Source organism: Odocoileus virginianus, unplaced genomic scaffold, assembly GCF_023699985.2.
Source record: "Odocoileus virginianus isolate 20LAN1187 ecotype Illinois unplaced genomic scaffold, Ovbor_1.2 Unplaced_Contig_30, whole genome shotgun sequence".
Taxonomy (NCBI): domain Eukaryota; kingdom Metazoa; phylum Chordata; class Mammalia; order Artiodactyla; family Cervidae; genus Odocoileus; species Odocoileus virginianus.
Genome location: NW_027224347.1, coordinates 216,131 through 234,716, shown reverse-complemented (window position 1 = coordinate 234,716; position 18,586 = coordinate 216,131). Strand labels below are relative to the sequence as shown.

The following is an 18,586-nucleotide window of genomic DNA, read 5'->3' as shown; positions in this document are numbered from 1 at the left end:
ATTGGGGTTTATGGATAAATATGAAAGGATAACTAAATGAAAGATATCTCTTCATTTAAGATATGGTATTCAGTGTAAATACTGATACTGAAAAAAACTGGTTTAAGAAATTCTGCTTGATACGCATTGCTTTATATATCTTGGTGCAACTCTGTTCCTATATATATATAGGAACATATATATATATATATGGTTTATTTGCAGGTATCTGTATCTGATGTCCTGTGATTTGGTGTTGATATGTTTAATTAAGGTATACTTTGTCTTCAAAAAGACTAAAATCTCAATATAAACATAAAACCTTTTATGTTCCATTAATGAATTCTATGTTTTGTATGAGGTTTGAGCAAATGAGCATAAGATATTACTGCCTAATATTCAGTGAAAGGTCTTTCATAAAGTTAATTTTCCTTCCACTGAAAAATTGTCTGTGACAATACCTACTTTTGTACGTAAGTTTCAGTATTAACTTTAATAATAAAAAGAGATAAAAATTAAATCTACCAGTGTAAGTTTTATCACTCTTATTTTCACTTCCAGAGATGGTCAACTCTTTGTCTTCTCATTGATGGTAAGATGCTCCACACCAACACTTCCACTTTCCACCCAGATACCTTTTTCCTTGTAGGCATCCCAGGACTTGAGGATGTCCATGTCTGGATCTCTCTGCCTTTTTGCTTCATTTACTTAATGGCTCTGCTTGGCAATGCTACCATTTTGCTGATTATCTGGTGTGACCACACTCTGTGGACTCCCATGTTCTACTTTCTAGTCATCTTATCAGCCATAGATCTGGCCCTCTCCATATCTGCAGTGCCCCGGATGCTGGGGATATTCTGGTTTGATGCACATGAGATTAGTTTCTCGGCCTGTGTGGCTCAGATGTTCCTGCTACACACCTTTACAGGAATGGAGTCTGCAGTTCTGCTGGCGATGGCTTTTGACCGCTACGTGGCTATCTGTGCACCACTCCACTACACAACCATCCTGACGCCCCGAGTACTTGCAGGCATTGGTATTGGCATTATAATGCGCCCAATTCTACTCATGTTTCCCATTCTCTACCTAACCCATCATCTGCCCTTCTGTGGGACTCGAATTATTGCCCACTCCTACTGTGAGCACATGGGAATTGTCAAGTTGGCCTGTGCCAGCATTCGGATTAATGCCATTTATGGACTTTTTGTGGCTTCCTTCCTCATTTTGGATGTGGCACTAGTTGGAATTTCTTATGCCTACATCCTCCATGCAGTTTTCCGCCTCCCATCTCGAGATGCTCGCCACAAAGCCCTGAATACATGTGGGTCCCATGTAGGGGTCATGTGTGTTTTTTATACACCTTCCCTATTCTCCTTCCTCACCCACCGTTTTGGCCAAAAAATTCCACCTTACATTCACATCCTTGTTGCGAATCTCTATGTGGTCATTCCACCTGCCCTCAATCCTATTATCTATGGTGTGAAGACAAAGCAGATTCGTGCACATGTGAGTCATGCTTTCAGCTCAAAATAGGATTGTTTCCTTAGTTCTTGAAGGCATGGATATAACTGAAATAGTAATTTTCAGTGTACTGTAGGCTGATCATCTTTTTAAATGTTCCCTATATCAAAAGGTCTTGCAGATACTAAAAGAACAAAATTTTGGTCTTAAATCCCAGTGTTTCCTTTTCTTATTGGTGTTGAGTATTTATTCTTCTGAATAAATTACATTTATTCATTACAGTATGGAAACATTCAATTGGAAATCCTTTCATTTTTAACTATGGAGATTGAATGAAACTCCATATCCATCTATTTGAAAATGACATAGCATTTCAGTGGGGAAAAGTTACTTTATTATGTATGCCTTGGTTTCCTCTGAATAAAATAAATAAATTTAAATATAAAATTTAAAAAAGATCTTGGGAGAGCTCATCAATAAATTTTTAAATGTATCTGATTTCTCTAAGGATGATACTGGCTATTAAGTGAGTTGTTAAAAGCATCTCAAGTTCTTCCCTTTAATTTTAGTTCTCTTGTCCTTACTCATCAGGGAAATCTATAGGCAATATGTGCCCTTACTATGTCACTATACTTCTCTCTTTCTGGAGGCATATGAAATGAAAGAACCTGAAAAAGTATTTATATTAAAGCATGGAAATTGTGTTATGAGAAGACTGAATGTACAGAATTCTAACAGGTGGATTTTGAGTCAGGTTAAATTAGGTGTATTTTGTGTATGTGAGGGAAAGATGTTATTTTGGTCGCAAAGTCATGTAGGACTCTTGTGACCCCACGAACTGCAGCCCACTGGGTTCCTCTGTCAGTGAGATTCCTCAGGCAAGAATATAGGTGTGGGTTGCCATTTCCTTCTCCAGGGAATCTTCTGACCCAAGTATCAAACCCAAGTTTTCTTGTGCTGGAAGGTGAATTCTTTACCACTGGCCACCAGGGAAGTGGAAGAGGGGTGGATACTTTGGTGTATATACATATGTTAAATGTATTTAGGAAAGCTTTTACCTAAATAGGCCACTTCTCCTCCAAAGACCTCTTTATTTGTGGAATGTAGAATGCATTTATCATTTTGGTTGATGCTTTGCAAAAGTAGTTGAATTTCAGGTATTAGGTAGAAACAAGTTTTGAAAGTCAGCTATTATAAAGGAATTTGATGAATATTCTTGTAAATACTTTTTGCTTTCTTATAAAAACTGTGGTACATATACACCATGGAATATTACTCAGCCATTAAAAAGAATTCATTTGAATCAGTTCTAATGAGATGGATGAAATTGGAGCCCATTATACAGAGTGAAGTAAGCCAGAAAGATAAAGACCATTACAGTATACTAACACATATATATGGAATTTAGAAAGATGGTAACGATAACCCTATATGCAAAACAGAAAAAGAGACTCAGATGTATAGAACAGACTTGTGGACTCTGGGAGAAGGCGAGGGTGGGATGTTTCAAGAGAACAGCATCGAAACATGTATATTATCTAGGGTGAAACAGATCACCAGCCCAGGTTGGATACATGAGACAAGTGCTCGGGCCTGGTGCACTGGGAAGACCCAGAGGGATCAGGTGGAGAGGGAGGTGGGAGGGGGGACTGGGATGGGGAATACATGTAAATCCATGGCTAATTCATTTCAATGTATGACAAAAACTACTGCAATGATGTAAAGTAATTAGCCTCCAACTAATAAAAATAAATGGAAAAAAAACCACATATTTCCACTATGACTCCAAGGCATTTAAGGCATTATTGATTAATGTTTCTAAATTAGTTGTGGCAGAAACTAATTTCATAAAAATAATGAAATAGAACACAAGACCAACTGTTTAATAAGAGTCTAGGAACTAATTTTCTGATGGTAAGCTCACAATATGATAAGAGAAAAATAACTGCACAATTTTATCACTAAATGGATTAGAACACATATTTTTAGATTGGAAATGTGAACAATAGGGTATATATCAGCAAGGCACAGGGACTGAAGATTCAGCAAAATCATTCTTGAAGGAATTAATGTAAGGTGACACAAGGCACATCTAAATATGATATATTTGAAGAATCTGTTTCTTGTGACACCTTAAGTACTTAAATGCTCTTTTTTCTTAGAGAATTGAAGATACGCAAAATGAATTTTAATGACATCTTTGTCAAGAGATCACACAAGAGCAGTCTTTTGAGTGTTTCTGTTCAATTGGATGTTGTATCTCATTTACTGCACAACTTAAATTTAATATTACAAAGGACAACAAAAACTAAAAGATTAACTTATTATTAATGTTATTAATTTACTTATTAAATTGACTTTAAATCTTTATTTAATGTGTGATCCCACCTTTAAAGTCACCCAGAATTACCAAAGTCATTTGCAAAATAAATGCAGTATCTATCTTTAGAAGGAAACATGTACATATTTCTGGAGATTGATAGGATTCATACGCATTAATCAGTAAGCCATGACATTCCCTATTAAAACTTTAAGAGTAGCTTTATAGTCAAATCAATCTAACAATGCTTTTACAGTTTAGACGTTGACTCCAACCACAAATCAAAATTATGTCTGCATTGTTTCCCTTTACCTAGATGACTGTGACTAATAGTAAGAAGCAGCCTTTTGTTATTTCTGTATTTAAAATCACTTTTACCTATAAAAACAAACCATTCAAATGCTTGTCATTTTCCTTGGGCATACATTCTATGGAGTAATTAATAAATTATTAACAAATAATTAAAATAATGATTTAATAATTATTAAATAAACTGATAATAAATAATTACTAATTTTTAACAATCCTATCCATCATTTGATAACCTGAAAGTAAAGATTTCTAAGAACTGAAGCACATGGCATCATATGAGACAGCTTTCTAAAGATATCTGAACCAGGGCTGTTGGTGTTTGTCACCAAACTTTTAATGATGACATTATGGCTCAGATGATCTCCAATATCTATGATCTTGATAACCTATGGACTTTAGACCAGAAGTGGCCTAAGTGTTCTTCCTCTAACCTTCCTTGTTACCCAAATGAGCCCTGAATATTTATCTAACCTGCATACTTTCCCTCTAATATAAAACAATGTACCAGGAAAGAGCCTTTCTGGCATTTGAGGGACAATAAACTGCTGAAACGGGGAAACCTGACTCTTGATCAGCAGTGCTTTAGAGAATTTCAATAAAAAGGGGAAATGTAAAAAGTAATGATAATAACAGAAACCTTATTTAAATAGAGTCAGGAGACTAGAATGGGGAGTGCTCATCTCTTGGAGCAACAGTAGAACCCAACAGGAAGAAGCAATGCTCTTCTTTCTTGGCAAAAACTCAGCCAATAAAAAGCCACAGACTCTTCATTTACTATAGCCTGAACAAAATTCCTTTTTTCTTATGTACATAAAAATGTTCTCCTTCCCTTGCTTTGTGGGACCTGGCATATGGTTCTGTATAGATCCCAAATCATAATTCTTTACTGACCATCAATAAACCCATTTTTGTTGGATAAATATCTGGCAGTCTAAATGTTTTAGGTCAATATATGTCATTGAGAAATCTTTCATTTAGACTTCACATTTTGGAGTTTTCCAGTTATCTTTCTATTATTGATTTATAACAATTCAATTTTTGTCAATAAGAACTTTTGTATAATTTGAATTATTCATTGATAAGATAATCATTCTATAGGGCAGAATATATTTTATCTTGGTAAATAGTATCCCAGCACTTGAAAATAATTTGTATTTGGCTCTTTGGGGGGAACTGTTCTAGTAATGTTAATTATATCAAGGTGTTTAATAGTGTTTGTGACCCATTTATATTCTTATTGATTTTTCTGCTTGTTATACTAATTATTTATTTTTCTCTGCTTGTCTTATCAACTATTGAGATTTTTAATTATGATTTTATGTATGTATCACTACAGTTCTATGTTTTTTCTGCACATATTTTGAAGGTGCTAAAGAAAGCATATTAAATTTTTGTGATTGTGAGGTCTTCAAGATAAAATGACTTATTTTAATTATAAAAAGTCACTCTTTATCTCTGATAAGAGAGTTGCTTGGAAATCTACTTTTTCTAGTATAGTTACTTTCTTTCAATTAGCGTTAGTATACTATAAAGTTTTGCATCATTTGATCTGAAGAAATTTATTTCTTTATATTTAAAGTTATATTCTAATAGAGACTTCTAATAGTTGTAGTATCAGAAGGTGTGATATTACCAAAAGGTGTGATTTGCCATAGATGTGTGGAATAGAGTGAAAGCCCCCCAAATCAACCATATACATAGACTCAGTTGATTTTCAATGAGAATGCCAAATCAATTCAATGTGTGAAAACACTCTATGCAAAAAATAGTCCTGGGAAAACTAGATACTCAAATGAATAATAATTAAATTGGACATCTATCTCACACCATGTAAAAATTTAAGTTAATTAATAACCTAAATATTAGGGCTAAAAAATAAAACTCTTAGAAAAAAATTTAGGAGTAAATTTTCATGACCTTGGCTGTGACAATAAATTCTTAGAACATCAAAAGTGTGAGTAACGAAATAAAACATAAGTAAATTGGACATCCTCAAAACAAAACCAACCAACAACAACAAAAACAATTTTGGCATCAAAGCATGTTATGATGAAAAAAAAAGAAAAAACCTCCAGAATGGGAGAAAACATTTATGAGTCATATTTTAATAATAGTTTATTATCCAGAATATATAAATATAATATCTATATCTCAACAACAGGCAAAAAAAAAAAAAAACTAGTTAAAAAATGGATTGGTAGGGGGCTGTATAGACATTTTTTAAATAACACAAACAAATAGCTAATAAGCACATGAAAAGAGGCTGAACTTCACTAATAACTAGGAATATTTAAAAACCACAATAAGATAGCATTTCACACCTACTAGGATTGCTTTAAACAAATAAAGAAATAAACAAAATAATGAGTGTTGGTGAGGATGTGAATGAATTAGAACTCTTATGCAATGTTGGTGGACATGTAAAATGGGGCTGCTGCTAGAGATATTATTTCAAACTACCTCAAAATATCAGCCATAGATTTGTTGTGTGCCAGAGTAATTCTACTCTTAGGTTTATATGGAAACAGGTAATTGTAGGTCAATGTTTGTTGCAGTATTATTTACAATATCCAAAAGGTAGAAACAGTCCAATTGCCACCAACAAATGAATAAACAAAATGAGATATATACATTGAATGGAATATTTTGTTGTTATTCAGTCACTAAGTTGTGTCTGACTCTTTGTAACCCCATGGACTGCAGCTCACACCAGGTTTCCCTGTCCTTCACTATCTACCAGAGTTTGCTCTGACTCATAGCCATTGAGTCAGTGACACCATCCAACCATCTCGTCCTCTGTCACCCCCTTCTTCTCCTGCCCTCAATTTTTCCCAACATCAGGGTCTTTTCCAGTGAGTTGGCTCTTCTTATCAGGTGGCCAAAATGGTGATTCAGCATCAGTCCTTTCAATGAATATTCAGGGTTGATTTCCTTTAGGACTGACTGATTTGATCTCCTTGCTAACCAAGGTATTCTCAAGAGTCTTTTCCAGCACTACAGTTCAAAAGCATAAATTCTTTGGCTCTCAGCCTTATTTATGGTCCATCTCTCACATCCATACATAACTACTGGAAAAAAACATAGTTTTGACTACATAGACCTTTGTTGGAAAAATGATAACTCTGCTTTTTAATGTGCTGTTTAGGTTTGTCATAGCTTTCCTTCCAAGGAGCAAGCTTTAATTTAATGGATGCAGTCATCATCTGCAGTGATTTTCAAGTCCAAGAAAATAAAATCTGTCATTGCTTCCACTTTTTCCCCTTCTATTTGCCATGAAGTGATGGCATGGTATGCCATGAACTTAGTATTTTGAACGCTGAGTTTTAAGGCAGCTATTTCACTCTCCTCTTTCACCCTCATCAAGAGGCTCTTCAGTTTCTCTTCACTTTCTGCCATTAGAGTGGTATCATCTGCATACCTGAGGTTGTTGATATTTCTCCTAGCAGTCCTAATTCCAGCTTGTGATTCATACAGCTTGGCATTTTTTTTTTTTAAATTTCCTTCATGGATCATTGCTTTGCTGTGTCGAAGACTCTTGCATAACTCAATGAAGCTATGAGACATGCCATGCAAGGCTATGCAAAATGTATTATTGTGGGAAAATAGTCACTTATAAAAAAGCTTGCAAGTTTCTCACAAATCTAAATATAGTTTTACCATATGATCCATCAATTATATCCCAAGGAATTTATCCAACTGGCTTGAAAACTATGTCCAAACAAAAACCCACATGTGGATATTTATACCAAATTTATTCATAATTGCCAGTAACTGGCAGCAATCAAGATGACCTTCAAAAGATAAATGAATATCCAAACTGATACATCTATTGAACATAATATAATTGATATTATTCAGCATTATCAAGAAATGAGATATCAAGACATAAAAAGACATTGATGAATCTTAGATGTATATCCCTAAGTGAAAGAAGCCAATCTGAAAAAGCTTCATATGGTGTGACTCTAAAGAATATTCTAGAAAAAGAAAAACTATAGATACAGCAAACATATCCATGGCTTCCAGGAGAAGGAGGAGTGAAGAGATACAGCAAACATATCCATGGCTTCCAGGAGAAGGAGGAGTGAAGAGATGTTGAACATGTAAAGAACATGGGAATTTTCAAGTTAGTGAAACTATGCTATATGATAGTGTAATTGTGAACGTATGACGCTACACATTTGAAAAACACATGAAATTTTACAACACAAAAGATGACTTAAGTATGCAAATTAGAAAATCATTTAGGAAACACATGAAATTTTACAACACAAAAGATGACTTAAGTATGCAAATTAGAAAATCATTTAGAAGTTCAGAGGATCCCATGACGAAATGCAAAATTTAACATACACAATGTACCACAAATGTAGGTTAAAACTTCTCTAAAGTTGGTGGAAGAAAGTGTATCAACCTAAATAACTTTGGACATGAGTGGAGTCTATGAGACTAAAGGCAGAAAGGACTGCATGTATACATAAGTGCTGTACTTTAGCAAATACATTTTCACCAACAGGGTTATAGGTTAATAATTCTATGGTATTTTCATATAAATGCTGCTATTGAGCAATTATTCAAATGGATGGCATGTGGTGGGATCCAGGTTTCTCATTTTTGGAGTGGTATTTTACAGATAAGCATGAGTGGATACTAGAATAATTCATTTGGTAATGAACTGGAGTTAGAGACATCACAATGATATATTCAAATAGATGATAGATGGGTAGATCTTTATCGATATGCATTCAATATAACATGCACAGGTTAATATATACATATATATTTCCTTGCTCTGCCAGCTGAGAGGGTCTTAAAGCAATGGCATCCTAGTAGTAAAGCAAACCTAGCCTTTTCTAACACCGTTATCAAAGTTAAAAAACCAGTGATACTTAGAGAAATATCATATTCTAAGTTTGGGGTAGGTGATATGCAAGATAAGCATAGCATGATGTGGCACCAGAAAGTAAGGAAGTTTACCCCCTTCCCCCTATGCCTCAAATAAGACCTACAATTATAGGGGTATGCCAAAGGGACATAGTAGTCAATTGAAAGAGTTTCCAATAGCCACAGCTAAAAAATGTGAGAATATAAAGTAATACTGAGTATAACCTATAGTATAAATATGATTCCATATTGATATAAATAAATGATTGAATACATAATCAAATGGGAGAAATAGATATATCTCTTATAAAATGAAAAGTCCCAAACAATATATGAGGATACTCTGTCCTCAAGGAAGAGGAGCATCACACCTCACTTAAAGGTTCCACATTACTTACTTCCAGAGAGTAATTTTCTTCCACAGAGCAAACCTGGAAATGGGGGAGAAAAGAGATCCTGACAAACACTGCCTCAGATGGTAAAGCTATGGGGATAGTAAGTACCCTTGATATGTTCTGATATAATATTTTACCTCACTGATTTTCCTCCCCAAATCTCATAAATATAGTCTAATCATGAGGAAAGTGTCAGACTAGTCTCAATTGAGGAACATTTTACAAAAATCTGGCCAGTACTTCTAAAACCAATGAAGTCATCAAAACCAAGAGAAGCCTGAGACACTCTCACAGCAAGGAGAACCCTAAGAGATCTAACTAGACAAAACTAGTAAATGTAATTTGGTATCCTGGATGGGATCCTATAAGCGAAAAAGAACATTAGGTAAAACTAAGGAAATATAAATAATATTTGAACTTCAATAACATATGAACTTTGGTTAATATGGGTTCATTAACCATAACAAATAACCATACTAAAGTACAATATTATTGATGGGGGAAATTATGAATGGGTCATTTGAGAGATCTGTTTACTGCATCTGCATTTTTCTTCACAACTGTTCTATTTCTTTAAGTTTATTTAAAACTTTTAAAATAGTTTATAGAAAATCAATTAGTCTAAATTACCTTTCAGACCTTCAAGAGGTAAACAAGACATGATCTGTGAGAGATAAAGACTTTTAATATACTGCTGATATTATGAAAGATGACAATTCACAATGGAAAAAACAAAAAAAGATGAATATCCTGAATAGAGACTCCAGAAGTACATATATTTATTAGATTTATTTGTCATATGATAGTGCTGACATTGCAGATCTCAGAGTCAGTCTCCAAAATCCATAAATTCCAACAAGCTTTCTAAAAACTTCTGTTTCTGCTTCTGCAACCAAAAACCCAAGGTTTTCAGGTAAGTTAAGGGTGTGAGGGGATTCCCAGGTGGTTCAGTGGTAAAGAATCTGCCTGCCAATGCTAGAGAACACAGGAGACACAGGTTTGATCCCTGGACCAGGAAAATCCTCTGGAGGAGAAAATGGCAATCCACTCCAGTATCATTTTGGGAAAATCCCATGGACTGAAGAGTCTGGAGGGCTACAGTCTGTGGTGTTGCAAAGAGTCTGACATGACTGAGTAACTGGGCATGCACACAAGGAAGTAGGGACAAAGATTTGTTAGACAGCCTACTTTCCCAGCTTAGATGCATAACTAAGGCAAGAAAGGACATGCAGCTTTGACTCAGAATTAATTCTGATGTTCTAAAAGCCGTTTGCTTGACCCAGTGATTTTTTTTCCATCATTGGCAATAAGTCTAGGCAAGGAATATGATGACATTTATTGACTCCCCTATAATTCCAGGTTTGAATTCTAGGAGACATCTTCATGGCAACTCCAATCAGTATGAGCTTCCACAGAATATCACAGCTTGAGAATATTAAGTATTAACTAAGTAGCTCAACACATAGTTACAAACTTCTTACTATATATCAGGAAATGTTTTAAGTGTCACACAAGAATCAGCTCTTTTAGTCTTCACAGCAATATTTGCACTTGGTATTATTCTGCTCATTATAGAGAAGAAAATGGAGACACAGAGTTTAAAATTCTTACGTAAACTCTTATGTCTATTGAGTAAGGGAGATGAGATTCAAATCCATACAATCTGTCTCAAAGTCCATCCATTTAGCTAATTTCCTATATAACATATTACTTTCCTTAGACCTCTGCCTTTCTATCATTAAATTTAACCCTATCTTATTTACTGTTAATAAGAATAATAAAGAAGAAAGTATTTGTGTTTGAAACAACTGGTCATTGTTTTATTATATTATCATTCCCATTTAAGTTCTAACATATACCTCATGAAGTGATGGCTACTAGCTGAGCTTCAGTTTTTTGAGATCATATTTAAGGTTGAATTGTGCTTAGCATTGGGGTGTGAGAGGCAAATAAGTGGAAAGTGAGCCTTCCTCAAAGTGTCTCCTACTTAGAGATAAGACAATTCATCAGTAGTCACCTCAAGCTTGGGAATCAGCATCCAGATACAGGACTTTTTTTTTTTTTTTTTTTTAATCATCAATGATGCTAGGCTTCATATTTATGAAGCATCTAGCTCTGTACCTCTGGACACTTCTGTTCTCCAGAGAACACTAATGTTTGGAGACACTCCATTTTAAAGGCATTGTTTACACTATAAATCTACCATTGCAGTCAGAGTGCGTGAAATGGAACAGCTGAACTAGTTAATTCAGAAAGCTTTGCTGGTAAGTCTGGCCTTGGGCCAGAAAGGATGCTCTAAGACAGGAACCATTTTATTATGGTCACTTCACTGAGATTTAAGATGAGCCAAAATAGATGACAGAAATGTAGAAAAAAGGAAAGCTAACTGTATATGGAAGGTATCACCCAAAATGTAACAAGATGATAATTTACGTAGATTTGGAGCTGTACTCCAACAAAGATTTGATTAAAACATCATTCTGAAATATTTGGATAAGTGAAGCATGTGTGCATATGCAAATGCCTTCACAATTTCCGGTATTGTCTTTCTCTAAGTCTTTGTCATTTGTGTCACTTTTTCCTTTGCTGTTGTGGTTGCATCTTCACCTTCAATACTGTCTCCCTTGCTTTCTCTTAGCATTCTGCAATTATTTTGCAGAACTTAACTTTGTATATTCCTCTAGCCTCCATTCAGTTCTCAAGATAAAAAGACAAGACAATCACAGTCTAGTTAACTGAAAAGTTTTGAACTAAATTACCATTCCTCCTATAAATGGAGTAAACAAACAAACAAAATCCGCATATCAGTTGGTAGTTTTGCACAATAACTGCAAAATTCATGGAAGTTTCTGCCTGAGAGTTGGAGAACAAGTAGGGCTCCAAGAATTTCTGAACTTCAAGAGTCTTCAAACAACAGAAAATGTCTCATCTACACAAGTCTATGTTTTTTTCTTATCTGTTCTTTTTTAACAGAGGAGCATGGCCATAGGGAAATAGCTGATGATTATATTTACCATGTAACCTGGTAGCTCAGCTGTAAAAAAATTCCTCCTGCAATACAGGAGACCCTAGTTTAATTCCTGGGTCGGGAAGATCCCCTAGAGAAGGGGTAGGCTACCCACTCCAATATTCTTGCCTGTAGAATCCCCATCGACAGAGGAGCCTGGGGGGCTAGTCCATGGGCTTGCAAAGAGTTGGACACGACTAAGCAACTAAGTATACACTCATTCTACCTTCACGTACTTCTTTAGGAAGGGGCCAGTGCATGCTTTTAAGTGCTTAGAAGATGTACATGTAATAAAGCAAAAGATTTCCCATAAGTAACTCCAGTTGAGGAAAGGGATGAAGCACTACAAAACCTGTAAGTGTCATACTTCTGGGTGGAATCAGTGACTATATTTTGTTTTGAGAATTCAAAGAAGGGTAAAGGGCATATAAAGTCAGGGTTATGAGATATTGAATTGCATACCATTTTACTAAATGCACACATATTATTAACACATTCTAACTCATAAATGCTTATGTACATTATGTTATTTTGCAGCAGTTTCAAATGACAAAAACATTGAATCAGAATAACTTGAGGAGCTTCACTGAAATCATGAGGTGCTATACCATACCTAATGATTCAAAACTTCCAGAGTTTGGACTTAAAACTTGTATTTTTATGGAGTTCTCCACAGGCTGTAAAGTCAGGATGAGAAGCCACTACTGTGTCATCCCTCTTTCAGTGTATTTATAGGAAACAGAGAGCTTTGGCCTGCCGGGGTCCAGCCCCGGCGGAGTCCAGGGGTTCCCTTCGGATGAGCGGCATCGGCGAAGAAAAGAAAGCGAGTCGAGTCTTGGTTGAGTGCAGGATCAAGACTACTTTATTCTTTTACATCAGTGCTTATATACCCTAAAACCAATAATCCTTTAAAGAGGTTTAAGGAGGGGGGAATGATAAGATTGTACCAGGTGCATAATCATGGGTTACATCATAAATAACTTTCCAGAACAGTCAATACCTACACATAACTTTTAAACAATTCAATGGCAGCAGCTAGTCAACTGTGAAAAGCCATCTACAAACCTTATCTTGGGAAGCTCAGCCCCAGGCAGACTTTGTGGCTTCATAGGTAGCATGATATCTGACTTTTGACCTCTCCCCCCTACATCAGCAAAGGTAAAATTTACATTATGTTTATTTTGTTATCCATCTAAATCCCTTTGTATACTTCTTCTGTTATTTACTCTTATCTCTGTGTCTGCTTCTAGTATGCCCCCAGGCACATTACGGACAGGGGGCAGGGAGGTATGACAGCAAGCTCTGGTATGTAATCCTAAGGGTCAGAGGTCTCATGAATTCCCTCCTGATCACACCCTAAGGAATCTTCTCAATCTCGTAATGGACTCTTTATCTACTTTTGCTTATGGGATAGATAGGCCTGTTGCTAGCAGATTTGGTTTTGTGCTAGAAGGGTTTTTGTGCAATCATGAGCATTCCAGATTCTAAATTGGCAATCATAATTCCAACAGAGCCAGAAGAGGCAGGATATTCTGTGTAATATTTTCCTTACCTCTGGCCTGTTTATTGGGACCCATGTGCCCCCAGGGACTGTGTTGCTGCCATGCAAAGGTTTCAAGGAGGGATTTTAGGTAAGAGTCAGACTAGTTTTTAGGGAACATAGAAGAACGCCAAGCATCAGAAGATGAAAGGACGAAGGCCTGGGAGTGGATGGTGGGGCGGTCCCGAGAAACCCCCGGAGGTCCGGACGCCTTTGCGTGCCAGCTCCTTGAACCCAGAACCTTGTCACGGGCAGGGTTTCTCTCGCTGGCTCCTTTGGCCTACTTCCTGACTACCTTAATCTCTGACAGCTTTAAGGAGCAGTTCAAATGTTGTGCATTAACTGCCTGGCAGAGTGCTGCCCAATATAAGCAACTGATACAGCTTCGGAATCTCCTCTTTTCAATTTCTAAGCACAGTACTAAGTAAATATTTGCTAGAATGCATGACAAGAAGGTAACATTGTACACTAAAGAAATGTGACAGATATTTTTGAAGGGTAGTCACAATCTGACATAGAGAAATGAGATAAAGTGTAGGCATGAAACAAGAGGGAAAAGGATGAAGAAAATAGTGATCCAGGCTTCTGTGTGATCCACAAAATCCAAATGCTATGCTCTTCTCAACTATGATACTTTAATACTGAAACTTCCCTCTCCTATATTAAAAATTCCACCACCTTGACTCTCTTTCCAATTTCATTTCATATGCTCTACTATTATGTTTTCAGGAATATGTCTTAAATATCACCTTGAATAAGTACTTAAGAAGCTGCATGCTGCTGGGAACCAAGATCTTACAATTTTCATCATTATCTCTTCTGCTATTTTCAACAATCAATTATAAAATCTAATGGTGAGGCCAAGTCAACTCTATCAGCTATATACACCTTGAGTCTGCATTTCCTACATTCAGTACAGTCTACCCAAACTACAATGGTGGTGTTTCTGATGAAAGAGACATAGGAGTTGATTGAGTGGCTTTCTCTACTGGGTTTGCTACTTCTAAAAAGATTTTGTGCAAGTTCTATTTTCACAGGTTGTGGCAATAAACTATGAGATGGTAATTGCCTAGGATAAAAGGAAAATGTACCTGTTACAATTCCAAAGAAACCATTTTATTATTGTTTTAACTCTTAAGCTATAATTGAACTTCCTTAAGAGGAGTAACGATGCTTAATTTATCACTGCACATGAAATATCTGGCCATTTGCCTGATAAGCTATTGATCTTTGATAAAAGTTTCATTAAATTAAATTGAATTATTAAATTAATAATAAAATATAAAAGTATAAAATTAATCATTAAAATTATTGAAGAGATTAATGAAAATAAATGTAATGTCTGATAAGCTACATAAAAATTAAACAAGAATGATGCATTTTAGTTTTCATAAAGGTCACACAATTATGTCATGATGGGCTTGGTGACTAGAAAAGACCACACATATTTTTGTATAATTCTGTAGGAAATCCATATAACTGGACAAGAAGTGCTGGAGCCTCTCAATGAATGAGACATCGGTACGAAATATGCATCTGTCACAGTGCCAGAGAAGCACGGTCCCTCCTAATGACACACAGTTCCACCCCTACTTTTTTCTCCTACTGGGAATTCCAGGGCTAGAAGATGTGCATATGTGGATTGGTTTTCCATTTTGTATTGTATATATGACTGCTCTACTGGGAAATATTACAACTCTTTATGTGATTCAGACTGAACACAGTCTCCATCAACCCATGTTCTACTTCCTGGCCATTCTGTCATCTATTGACCTGGGCCTGTCCACATCCACCATCCCCAAGATGCTTGGTATCTTCTGGTTCAACCTGAGAGAAATCTCCTTTGAGGGCTGCCTTGTCCAGATGTTCTTCATCCACCTATGCACCGGTATGGAGTCGGCTGTGCTTGTGGCCATGGCCTATGATCGCTATGTGGCCATCTGTAACCCTCTTCACTACACATTGGTACTGACAAACAAGGCGGTGTTAGTGATAGCATTGGTCATCCTTCTGAGACCTTTAGCTATTGCGATCCCCTTTGTTCTGCTCATCCTGAGGTTGCCCTTCTGTGGGCACCAAATCATCCACCACACATATTGTGAACACATGGGTATGGCCCGCTTGTCCTGTGCCAGCATAAAGGTCAACATCATCTATGGCTTATGTGCTATCTCTATCTTGGTGTTTGACATCATAGCCATTGTCGTCTCCTATGTCCATATCCTGCGTGCTGTCTTCTGCCTACCTTCTAGGAGTGCCCGGTTAAAGGCACTCAGCACATGTGGCTCCCATGTCTGTGTCATACTGGCCTTCTATACTCCAGCTTTCTTCTCCTTCATGACCCATCGTTTTGGCCGAAATGTACCTCAATACATCCACATTCTTCTTGCTAACTTTTATGTTGTCATCCCACCTGCTCTAAATCCTGTTATTTATGGGGTGAGAACCAAGCAGATAAGAGAAAGGGTAATTAGAACTTTCAGAAACAGATTATGAAATTTGCTCTTCAGAGATGAAGAGGCTTGAGTAGGAGAAAACAAAACTTCATCTCTCTGCAGATGATTGAAATAGTACAATGTCAGGGGAAGATGATATTCTATGTATAGATTTACAAAGTATTTCACTCATTTTAGAAACAAAAGAGACAATAATAAATATTTCATATGTGCATAGATATAATCACATACAAATGTAAACAACTGCATAAGTAAAATAATTTACATGAAAAAAGCACATGAGGTTGGAAAAAATTGACTAATATTAATATAATAACACTCACATACACATATTATGAGTCATACTTCATAACTTTTTAAGAATTAACTCCTTGAATTCTTGTAGCTATGATAAGAAGTAGCTACTAATTATTCCCTTTCTATAGCTCAGGAAATGGGAATAATAATTTGGGATGAAGAACAGTGTATATAAAGGAGGTAACTGGAGAAATCCATCTATCTGAAAAGATAGCTGTGTTTTAAACAGGACAAAAACTCAAATTTTTCTACCAGAGAAAATGTTATTCCAAACTAACAAAGGTAGAGTTTGAGGAAAAGGTGCAAAGGCAACTTTTTTTGTAGTTTTCTTGTTTGTTTTTTCTTGACCCGTGTCAGGATAAGATCAAGCCTTCACGGTTTGGCTTGAAGTGACAAAGTCTGAAAGTAAGAATGAGCAGTGGAGGGAAGAGGAATACTTTAATAAAACTAGTTTTTACAGCTAGTGAAACAGAACATATAAATATTAAGCAAAATGTTTATGTATTCATTAAATAAAAAGCACATATGCCCTCAGACTTTTCTTTACCAGTAGTTTTAGCAAAATATTCAATGAACCTGTGAAAATGAAAGCACGAACATAATATGGTAGATCTATACATTAGTAGAAGTGGTATGTGCCATGCTGTGTGCTGTGCTCCATCACTCAGTGTGTCCAAAGCTTTTTGTGACCTCAGGAACTACAGCCCACCTACCTCCTCTGTCCATGGGATTTTCCAGGCAAGAATACTGGAGCAGGTTGCTATTCCCTTCTTTAGGACATATTCTGACCCAGGGATCTAACCTGCATCTCCTGTATCTCCTGTACTGGCAGGTGGATTCTTTACCACTGAGCCACATGGGAAGCCAGAGTGGCCTATGAACAAGTAATTCAACAAGAATCAAGAAAAAGAACACATGCAATAATAATATTATACATTGACATTAATATTATATTGGGGAAGTAGCATTTTCAAAATTAGAATAGAAACTGTCTTATTTCTTAACTGAGTAAACAAAAATATATAACATGAATGTATTCAAAAACTGTGGAACAAAAATAAGTATATAGGTTTTACATGTAAATAGGTGTAAGAAAAATTGATTCCTTATATAGGGTACAGATGGGGAAAAGTACCCCCCATTTCCATATGACAAAAGAATCATAAAAAAAATTATGAAACATGAGGTAATAAAACCACTAATAATGGAATTTAACATTCCTTGAACAATCACAATGTTATAGAAACTATATTTGGTTCTATAGGTAATTCAAGTTTTAAAAGTAAGTAGATATTTATGAGTGAAGTGACTTACACACAGTCACACAATTATCATGTAACAGAATTTTAAATTTAGTTTCAGTACAGTTTTTTTAGCTTCTCTCCTATGACTTAATATAGAAACAGATGATGACACAACAAACAAAGGCTAAGTAAACATATAGCTGTCGAGAACAAGATGGCAGAGGAGTAGGTGGACATGGAGTACATCTCTCTCCATGGATACATCAGGAATACACCTTCAGACACAGAAGTGCATGCAGAACACCAGCTGAGAGCAGACAGGAGGACCTGACCAGTGGAAAAGAATATATAGAACCATGCAAAACTCAGTAGGATGAAGGAACTAGGGGGAAAAACAGGAGTGTAGTAGGACTGGACCTGCCCTCAGTGGGTGGGGGAACTGAAGCAGGGGTCCAATCCCCACATTGGGGCAATTGTCTGAGTCAGAGGAGAAACATTTAAGGCTGAGAGTGAAACAGCTGATCTGTGGCAGCCTAAATGGAATGAGAATCAGACAGTTCTTGCCACAGCCATACAAACCCCAGATAGGCAAGCGAGTCCCCTAGATGGTGCAGTTGCTGGGAGTTGGAGTTTAGGGATTGTGGAGTAATCCCAGGGTAAGGGTTGCTGTTAGCTGTCAAGAGACAGAGCA

The 18,586-nt window shown here is 36.2% G+C and overlaps 2 protein-coding genes across 2 annotated transcripts; both read left to right on the top strand.

Annotated features, from left to right (window-relative positions):
• Positions 1–576: 576 nt before the first annotated feature.
• LOC110142024 (olfactory receptor 52J3-like) lies at positions 577–1,512 on the top strand. Its single transcript, XM_020901040.2, has one exon. It carries the CDS (start codon positions 577–579, stop codon positions 1,510–1,512), a length of 936 nt encoding a protein of 311 aa, XP_020756699.2.
• A 13,916-nt stretch (positions 1,513–15,428) lies between these two features.
• Positions 15,429–16,394, top strand: LOC110142040 (olfactory receptor 52E1-like). The gene has a single exon (XM_020901052.2). It carries the CDS (start codon positions 15,429–15,431, stop codon positions 16,392–16,394), a length of 966 nt encoding a protein of 321 aa, XP_020756711.2.
• The last annotated feature ends 2,192 nt before the right edge of the window (positions 16,395–18,586 follow it).

Coding starts and splice junctions, on each gene's coding strand:
- LOC110142024 (XM_020901040.2), top strand. CDS start 577: ATGCTCCACACCAACACTTCCACTTTCCACCCAGATACCTTTTTCCTT.
- LOC110142040 (XM_020901052.2), top strand. CDS start 15,429: ATGCATCTGTCACAGTGCCAGAGAAGCACGGTCCCTCCTAATGACACA.